The 10,659-nt window shown below is 37.2% G+C and overlaps 1 protein-coding gene across 1 annotated transcript in view; it reads right to left on the bottom strand.

Moving 5' to 3' along the window:
- Positions 1 to 10,659, bottom strand: part of CDC14B (cell division cycle 14B) — a 106,431-nt gene that overhangs the window by 76,967 nt on the left and 18,805 nt on the right. The window contains exon 3 of the mRNA XM_006902196.1: positions 7,561 to 7,637. Coding sequence (XP_006902258.1) covers positions 7,561 to 7,637 — 77 coding nt within the window. The remainder of the gene's footprint in view (positions 1 to 7,560; positions 7,638 to 10,659) is intronic.

Raw genomic sequence — 10,659 nt, 5'->3', positions numbered from 1 at the left:
TTATATGAAGTGGTTCCTTTTTTCTGGACCTTCTCACAAACCTTCATTGAAAAATGCCTCAGACCTTTGCCATTCTTTTCTCCTTTTCTGTTGCGTTTCCCAGCAGACCAAGGTGAGGAGTCTGAAGCCTGGTTCTGTGATACAAAATGTGTGTTAGGGGTGTGTGGACTTCCTACCAGGATAGTATTTGGCGCTGCAGGTCTCTGAGGTGTACCAATTACCACTTGCTGTGCAATGTTGACATTGGACTGTCCAAAGGTTTTAGGCAGGAGTTGTTTTCCAAGAGTGTTTACTGTGGATGGATGAACAGCTACTAAGGAGACCACACCTTTTCCAGGGCTAAGATTCTGGTCTATAAAGACCTTGAGTTCTCCATTGGCTTCAATTAGACCGGCATCTTTTGCCATGTTACCAGATCCGTGAAATCAATTCTATAAATGTTCACCCTCCAGAGAAGAAACAATGATTTTTACTTTGTACCGGGAGCGTCGAGCAGGCGTGACGTGCCGGCAGCGCGGTGACGTGCGGCCACGAGCGGCTCCATAGAGACTGGCCCAAAGTGTCAGTTTTGAGAAAGCGCCATACCACCTTCCACAGTGGTTGCACCATTTTACACTCCATCAACAGTGAATAAGGGTTCCAGTTTCTCCACAACCTCGCCAAATTTGTTGCTTGCTGTTCTGTTAAATTTTGCTATTCTTACTGGGGTGAGATGATATCTCATAGTTGTTTTTATTTTTTTAAATTAATTTTGATGAATGTTTCCATACATTCATTGTCCCTGCCCACCCCTCCCCCAGTTCGCTCTTCTTTTTGAAAAGAAAAATTATTTCGTTGATATAGAATCCTCCCCCCCATCTCGAATACACTCCACTACACAACCTTCATTCTGTACTCTTTAGTAATAAACCTGTTGTTGAACACCCGTGGTTTCCATCTCTTCCCTATTGTAAATAATGCTGCAGTAACATATGAGCAACAGATCTGAACTCAATCCTATCCTGTGCCATCCTCATTATCTGTGATATAGTTGAGCCCATTGCTTCGATCATCTTTTTCTCTTTCACTGATCCTCCATCTTTCCAGTCCTGATTTCTTTATCCAAGGAATGGCCCTACCTAACAGCATGCTGAAGTTCTACCATCCTTGCCTCTATGCAACACCTTGGCAGTCTATGAGGTACTCAATAGTCCTCTCCTACAGAACTCAAAGGCATCAATTCTTCTGACATCCTTATTCACTGTCCATCTTTCAGATGCATATGAAGCAACTGAAAATACGAAGGGTGAATCAGGCACAATTTAATCTTCAAGTTGATATTCACGTTCTTTAGATCTTTGGAGAAGTCTCTGACAACAGATTTTCCCAATGCAGTATATCTTTCAATTTCATGACTGCTATAACCACTGGTGTTGATCCAAGTAAAATTAGTTAACAACTTCAACCATTCTCAATCTATCATGATGTTGCCTATTTGTCCAATAGTCAGGATTTTTGTTTTCTTGATGTGGAGCTGTATTTCACATTAAATGGTATACAGTCTTTGATCTTTTGCAATAAGTGTTTCAAGTTCTCTTCACTTTCAGAAACCAAAGTGTGTCATCTTAATAATGCAGTTGGCTGACGAGTCTTCTAATCTTGATGGCACATTCTTCTTCCTATAATCCAGTTTCTCAAATGATCTGTTCAACATACAGACGAAATAGGTATGAACAACAAATACCACTCTAACACATAACTTCCTGATTTTAAACTACATAATGTTCTCTTGTTCTGTTTGGACAGCCTCTTCTTGTCTATGTGTAGTTTCCCATAAGCACAATTACGTTTTCTGGAATTCCCATTCTTCTCAATGCTATCCATAATTTGTAATGCTCAATACAGAGAAACACATTTGCATAGTTAATAAAACAAAAGTAAACATCTTTCCATAATTTTCTACTTTCAGCCAAGACTCTTCTGACATCTACAACTTAATCTGTCATGTCACATGAGAAATATAGCTGCTGATGTCATACCTTTCCCATAGCATGCATGCTTGTTTTATGACATACTTTTTTGTGTTATGTTTTGCTTTTATGTTGTTGTTGTTATGTACCATCGAGTCACTTGCGACTCATAGCGACCCTATGTACAACAGCCGTAAACCCTGCTCTGTCCTGTGCCAATCGCACTGCCTCTGACACACCCATCCCAATTACCTCAGTCACTGAATCAATCCACCTCAAAGAGGGTCTTCCCCTCCTGTGCTGTCCCTCCACCCTCCCAAGGACCTGTCCCTCCTTACAACATGTCCAAAGTATGTCAGACGAAGCCCCAGAATCCTTGCCTTCAAGGAGCAGCCTGGTTTACCCCTCTCCAGGATGAATCTGTTTGTTTTCTTGGCACACCAGGGTACATTCAATACTTTTCTTCAGCACCACAGCTCAAAGGCATCAATTCTCCTTCTATCTTCCCTAGTCATTGTCCAACTCTCTGATGCATAACAAGTGATTGCAAAGACCATGGCCTGTATCAGACACACCTTAGTCTCCAGAGAGACACTGTTGCTCTTGAATACTTTAGAGAGGTCCTTAACAGCAGACTTTCCCATCGCAATACGTTTTTTTTATTTTCTGCCTGCGGGTGCCAAGAGTGTTGACCGTGGAGCCGAGCAAACTGAAGCTGTGAACAATCTCAATCTCTTCGCCATCCATCCAATTGGTCCAGTGGTGAGAATCTTTGTCTTCCTGACATTGAGCCTCAGTCCATACTGAAGGCTGCGTGCAGAATTTATCTATTTGCTATATTGTTATGTTGACTTATGTGCTATTGTTGAATTTTATCAAAGGCCTTTTCTGCATCAACTGCTGGGATCATGTGGTTCTTGTTCCTTGCTTTGTTAATGTGACAAAATATATTGTTTTCCTTATGTTGAACCATTTCTACATAACTATTATGAATCTCACTTAATCATGAATTATTTTTTATATGCTGTTGGATTCTAATAGCCAGTATTTTATAAAGGATTTTGGCATCCTTCTGCATATACTAATGAGAGATATTTGTCTGTAGTTTTCTTTTTTGGCAATATAATTGCCTACTTTTGCTATTAGGATTATGCTTGCTTCATAGTATATTGCCTACTTTTGCTATTAGGGTTATGTTTGCTTCATAGAATGACTGGGAATTTTCCATCTTTTTCTATTTTTTAAAAATAAATTAAGTATAATTGGTGAAAGACTGTCTATGAATGTTTGGTAGAATTCAGCTGTGAAGCCATCTGGTCCAGGACTTTTTTTGGGGGGGGAGGGGAAGGGTCTTTTTATGATCTGCTTAATTTTGTCTTTTGTGATATATCTATTCAAGTGTTCCACATCTGTACATGTCAACGTAGGTATGGCATGAGTTTCAAGGCATTGTCTCTTCCTCTAGGTTTTCAAACATATCAGATATAGTTTTTCATAATATTCAGATATTAAAGGTTTAATGTAATCAAGTTCTGTTGTAATATCAACTCTATCATTCCTTACTCGATCTATTTGTGTCTTTTTTTTCTTCTTTTATTACGTTTATTTGCCAATGGTCAACTTTATTGACCCTTTCAAAACACAAGCCACTGGTCTTGTTGATGGTTTCAACTGTTTTTCTGTTTTGTATCTCATTGATTTCAGCTTTGTCCTAATTTCCTTTCTCCTAGAGGCTGTGGGGTTAAATTGTTCTTTTCTAGTTGATGGAGATGCTGAGGTTGATCATTAATTTTGCTTATTTTTTTATATGTTTACTATTGTTATGAACTGCCCCCTGAGTACTGCCTTACATACATCCTAGAGGTATGGAATGTTGTATTTTCATTATTATTTATTTTGAGAAGCTTTTTAATTTCACTTTTTATTTCTTCTGTAATCCAATCTTGTTTTTACAGGTGTTATTTAACAGGGTGTTATTCAGCGTCCACATGGGTGGTTTTATAAACTTCGCCCTCTTGTTGTTAATTTCTCATTTTATGGCACTGTGATCTGAGAAGAAACTCTAAATAATTTCTGTGTTTTTGTAATTTGTTGAAGCTTGCTTTGTATCTTAATAAATGATACATTCTGGAGAATGTATCATGTGAACTTGAGAAGAAAGTAAACAGACTTTTATTTGGGTGTGGATCACAACAAACTGTGGTCAACGCTGAAAAGAGAGAATCCCAGAACACTTGATTGCGCTTATGTGAAACCTATACGAAACTGCCCTCAGAACAGAGCAAGGAAACACTGCATGGTTCAAAATCAGGAAAGGAGTGTGTCAGGGATGTGTCTTGTCTCCATATCTTTTCAATGTCTATGTTGTTGTTGTTGTTGTTGTTATGTGCCGTTGAGTAACTTGCGACTCATAGCGACCCTATGTACAACAGCTCTAAACTCTGCTCTGTCCTGTGCCAATCTCACTGTCTCCGACACACTCATCCCGAGTGCCCCAGTCACCGAATCAATCCATCTCCCAGAGGGCCTTCCCCTCCTGCGCCTGCCCTCCACCCTCCCAAGCATGATGTCCCTATCCAAGGACGCTATATGGAACAAATAATTTGGAAGGCTGGGCTTTATGAGGAGGAATGTGGCATCAGGATTGGAGGAAGACCCATTAACAACCAAGTTATATAGATGACACAACTTTGTTTGTTGAAACTAAGGAGGACATCATGCTCAGAAGGTGGGAGGGACAGAACAAGAGAGGAAGACCCTGGATGAGACAGATTGATACAGTTACTGTGGTGATGAAGGTAGGTGTGTTAGAGTCAGTGAGTCTGGCTCAGGACAGGGCAGACTTCAGAGCTGTTGTACACAGGGTCACTATGAGTTGCAGGAGACTTGATGAAACATAACACCGAGTACCATGAATATATCCAATAAGTCAAGTTGTCAATATAGTTTAAGTCTTCTGCATCTTTGTTAAATTTGAGTTGACCTGTCCTTTGGTGAGAGCATTAAGTTCTATCATTATTGTGGTGCTGCCTATTTCTTTCTTCAATTCTGTTGACCATTTTTTCCATGTATTTTGCAGGTCTATCTTTGATGCACAGATGTATGTGTTCTTGGTCTATTTTGCCTTTACTCATTATATAGTGTTCTTCTTTATCTTTAATGGTGGCCTTCAATCTGAAGTCTATTTTATCAGAGAGTTGTATTCTACATTTTTGTGGATGTCATTTGATTGGAATATTTTCATCTAGACTTTGATTTTTAGTTTACCTTTTCCTCATTTTTTAGACATATCTTTTGTAGACAACATATTGATGTGCTTTGATTTTTTTATCAATTCTGTTACTCTTTTGCTCTTAATTGGTGCATTTAGCCCACTCACATTAAGTGTAATTATTTGTAGACCAAGTTTTATCACTTACATTTTGCCATGTTTCTTTTTCTGTTGTTTCTGATTATTATGGTCCATCCACTTGTTTTTGATATCTCTGTGTGACAGATTTCCCTTAAAATTTCTTTCAGAGTTGGTCTTGTTTTAAAAAATTCCTTAAATATCTTCTTTCCTTCAGATGACCTAATTTCTCCTTCATATTAGATGGACAGCTTTGCTGGGTACAGGATACTTGGTTGGCAATTGTTTTCTTTCAACTTTCTGTATGTGCTAACCCCTTGTCTTCTTTTTTTACTGCTTTCTACTGAGAAATCAGAACTTAACCTAATTGTATCTCCTATGTAAATGACTCTGTTTTTCTCATGCTGACTTTAGGATTCTATCTTTTTTATTTTTATGAATTTGATATATCTTGATTTTATGACTATGATATATCTTGATGTTTTTCATTTTTAGTCTATTTAGTGTCTGCTGAGCTTCTTAAATCTGTATTTCTCTGTTTTTTTATAATACCTATGAAGTTTTCTTCTAGTATCTCTGCCACAATTGTCTCAGTGATTTTCCCATCCCTTTTGTATTCTAAAATTCCAATCATACGTATGTTGTTCCTTATGATGTCATTCCACATAATTCTAATGTTTTCTTTCTGATTTTTCTTCTAGTATGTTTACACTGAGGTTCTTGTCTTCTAGTTCACTGACTGTTCTAACTCTTCTGTTCTGCTTCTTTGTCCTTCCAAGCATGTTGAGTACTTTTGCCTTTTCAGTCTTAATATTCTGGATTGCATTTTCATGCATTTCTGTTGTTTCCAGCATTGTGTTGGCTGTACCCTGTCTTGTGGTGATTTCTAAAAATTCTTGTACTCTTTATTTATAATTTTAATATTGTATTCCATCTTTTGCATTCTTTTCCATAGTTGTGCAAGTTCCTTCTCATTGACACATTTCTTCTGGCTTCCTGTCTCTGGAGCATTCACTTTCTTAATGGCGTCTATTGTTTCTTCCATTATTTGCACCTTCTTCTGTAGCTGTTCAAATAACTGCATAAATATATTCTGATTCTCCATGTCTAGGGTATTCCCTTTATTTCTGGAATCCAGTTTCTTCCAAGATTTGTACCTTCTTCTAAAGCTGTCCAACTACCTCCATATCAATATATATCTTCTGTCTACCTGACTGGAGGTATTCAATGGTTCTGCTATATGCTCTGCTTTTTTTGGAAAAGGCTTAACTTGTTTTGCTTTGTTTTGTTTCTCAGTGCTTGGAGCCACCTGCTGCTTTCCTGACATTACATGATGATTTTCTTGGCCATTTATTTCTATTTTGTCTGTGTACGTTGCTGTTAGTCCTTATCTTTATGATGTTATTGATTAACTGACAGCTCAACATGTCCAATAAATGGGGTGGACCACTCACTCTATTGGAAGTCCTTTCTGAGTTCAGGCTCTTCCCCCCCCCCCCCCCCGTGTCTTTGTAATGGTCTTTTGCTCTCTTCAAGGATGATGTCTTTGAAGTCATCTGGTCTTCAATCATCAGTGTTTAATGTCTTAAGCTCTGCTATTTTTGTCCCTAAGAAAAGGGGGGTAGTTTCTGCCTTTGAAATGAACGCATCATTGGGAACACGTCTTGGTGGTAGTATCATAACTTTTAAATATCATAAGCCCAGGATTCTTAGCTAATTATAAAACTTTATTTCTGTCAATTGGAGGTTCTCAGTCAGGAATTTGTGTCTCAAGAAATAAGACTTTTGGAAATATATTTGGTTTTAAAAATAGTAGTGAATGCATTGCAATTCCAGAGGTAGACGGTTCGAATCCACCAGATATTCTGCTGGAGAAGGAGGGGCAATCTCCTCCTATACCAGTCATATCTGATTTTTGACAGTACACATGCAAAAAATTTTTTGAAAATTTAAAAAAAATAGTAGTGAATGAAAGAGTGTGTGTGGGTGTGTGTGCATGTGCGAGCATGCGAGCATGCACACAGCCCCTCCCCAAGGCACTACTGGCATCTAAGATGCTAGAAGCCTGAGGTAGTGCAATGTGTAGGACAATTTCATAAAATAAAATGTCAATAATTTTACTACTGAGAAACTTTGATATAAGAAATTATTTGCACTCAACCTAAAACACTACTTATCGTGTATTTTGTTTTCAGAAACATATATCAAAATCTCTGAAAGGAACCTCATTAAATTAATCTATCACATCATTCTTATATTTACCTGAATGGAATATAGGATGTATCTCCAAATAGCAATATTCTATAAGCTTCTTCTGGAGTCCTTCCCAAATAAATAACCTATATATGAAAACAGGACAGGAAAAGCTATTTATTTCTAAATGAAATGCTATAAGTAAGGTGTAGAAAATTTAACTAATTTTGGCTGTCCAGAAAATAAATACTCTTTCTAGAATTATATTGGTCATTATTCAACTCATTAAAATATTCTGAATAGGAATGAATATTTATTTTTAATAAAGTATTCATGATTTATGATGATGTATTATGAAAAAAACATTAAAATTCAAAATTTATTTCTGTCAAATTGGAAGCAACTCATAGCTGATCTTTCATTTAATTTCTGGGACTGTAATTTGCATGGGAGGAGACTGTTCATCTTCCTCCCATGAAGCACATTTTGGATTAGAACCACCAGACAGGCATGACCTTTAGGTTAGCAGTGCAAATCCTTTTGGACCAGATCTCCCTTTGACAACACATTAGATTAAAAAAAAAAGTATTAATTCCCTAGTCAAAACTTATAAAGTATAAAGTAGGACAATGTTTTTACTTTTACAAATATATCAAGATTTTAGATTTGCTTTTATATGCACAAATCACAATGTGGACTAAAGTTCACTTTTTTAAAAAAATAGTGCTGGCAAAACTGGATTGCTACCTGCAGAAAGCTGAAGCAGGATCCACTTCTCACACCACACACAAAAATCAACTCAAAGTGTATTAGAGACCTGCAGACAAAGCCAAAATACAACTCTGTCCATCCCACTTGAATTTAAAAGCCATCTCAATAAAAGATTTGACGCATTAAACACTAACAACTAAGAAATTAAGGCTATTATCCATGAAGAAAGTAAAATGTCATTACAAAGATAGGAGAGAGAGAAACAACATGAATGTCAGAAGAAATTAAAAACTTCACCAGAACATAGAGAGGCCAAAAGAAAAGAAAGAAATGCTGAAGTAAAAGATATAAACTGAAGATGTCAAAAGATAGCTTGAGAAAACAACAACAAAAGATTATAACAAAATAGGCAAAGAGCTAGTTAGAAAACCAAAAAGGAAGAAAGAACCAAAAACAAATTCATGTCTTAAGCTTCATTGCTGAAAGACTCTGTGGGCAAAATCTTGAACGATGGTCTACAATATGGTCTTAAACAGTATTTGTCCTTATGCGACCGAGTTAGTTCACATAGCATAATGCTCTCCAGTCCCTCCCAAGTTAGGTAGTGATTTACAAAATCATTGCTCCTGTATGCTGCAGAGTATTTGACCATGTAAATGTAAGACAATTTCTCAATCTATTCAATTGTGGTTGGACATCTGGATTATTTCCATGTTCTTGCAATGTTGAATAACATTGTTATGAAAATGGTGTAGGGGAAGAGTGGGAGCAGAGGGGTAAGGATGGGAGGGGGTAGGGGTGGTAATCATAGGTTCACACAATTTGATGGATGAAGGGAGGGGTGGCTAAAGGAAATAGGAAAGATCCAGTGTGAAATACAATTTATACAACTTTGTATGTAAGCCAGTTTCAAATAAAAATTTTACTTAAAAAAATAGATTAAGACAGACTAGGAAGAAGGATTGCCCATCCACTTCTGAAATAGCAGGCCTCTGAAAACCCTATGTACAACAGAACACACGTAGACTAACAGAAAGGGCAACATAGATAGAACTTTCAAATATGGAAATACAAAGGAAGAGGAACAGTTGTAAGCAGACACTAGTGACTGGAACATGGAATGTGAGAACCATGAATGTAGGAAAATTAGAAACTGTTAAGAAAGAAATGGAACGCATAAGTATTGACATGCTAGGCATTGGAGAGATGAGACGGACTGGCATTGGGCATTTTGAGTCAGATGATCATATGATATATTACTCCGGAGATGAAAAGATAAGGAAAAATGGTGTTGCTTTCATAGTTAAAAAAGTAATTTCTAGATCAGTCTTGAAGTACAACATTGTGAGTGATAGGATTATATCCATATGCTTACAAGGAAGTCCAGTGAATACCACTATGATTCAGACATATGCACCAACAACCAGAGCCAAAGAAGAAGAAATAGATGATTTCTATCAACTTTTACAATTGGAGATTGAGCATGCAATCAAGATGCATTGATAATAATGGGTGACTGGAAAGCAAAAGTTGGGAACAGAGAAGAAGAATCAGTAGTTGGAAAATATGGGCTTGGTGACAGAAATGAAATGGAGATAGAATGATTGAATTTTGTACAATGAATGACTTATTTATTGCAAATACATTTTATAAGAAACATAAACGCAGGTTATACACATGGATTTAACCTGATGGTATGCATAGGAATCAGATCGATTACATTTGCAGAAAAAACTGCTGGAGAAGCTCAATATCAGCTGTGAAAACTAGGCCAGGGGCTGATTGTGGAACAGACCACCAACTACTCATATACACGTTCAAGCTGAAAGTGAGGAAAATTAAACCGAACCCACGGGAGCCAAAATATGACTTTGATTTCATCCCACCTGGATTTCAGAATCATCAGAAACAGGTTTGAGGCCTTGAACACTAATGAGCGAAGACCAGATGAGTTATGGGAGGATCGCAAGTGTATCATTCAGGAAGAGTGCTAACGGCCATTACAAAGACAGAAGAAGAAGAAAAGACCAAAATGGATGTCAGAAGAAACTCTGAAGACTGCACTGGAGCAAAGAGAAGCCAGAGCACAAGGAAGAATTCAAGATACTAAAGAGCAGAACAGAAGATTCCAAAAGGCGGCACGGAATGACAAAGCAAAATACTACAATGAAATGTGTGAGGAGCTAGAATCGGAAAATCAAAAGGGCCGAACTTGTTCAGTATTTCTCAAGCTCAAGGAACTGAAGAACAAATCCATATGCTATATTCATACAAATTCATATGTTAAATTCAAATGCTATAATCAAGGACGCTTTAGGAAGAATATTAACTGATCCAGGAGGTATTAAAAGAAGATGGAAGAAATATACTGAGTCATTGTATCGAAAGGAATTGGCAGATACAGAAGAATTTAATGAAATAACATTTGCGCAAGAGCCTATGGTGATGAAGGAAGAA

This window comes from Elephantulus edwardii, unplaced genomic scaffold, assembly GCF_000299155.1.
Source record: "Elephantulus edwardii isolate Elephantulus edwardi_28Jun2011 unplaced genomic scaffold, EleEdw1.0 scaffold00379, whole genome shotgun sequence".
NCBI classification, from domain to species: Eukaryota; Metazoa; Chordata; class Mammalia; order Macroscelidea; family Macroscelididae; genus Elephantulus; species Elephantulus edwardii.
This window is presented reverse-complemented; position numbering and strand designations above follow the sequence as displayed.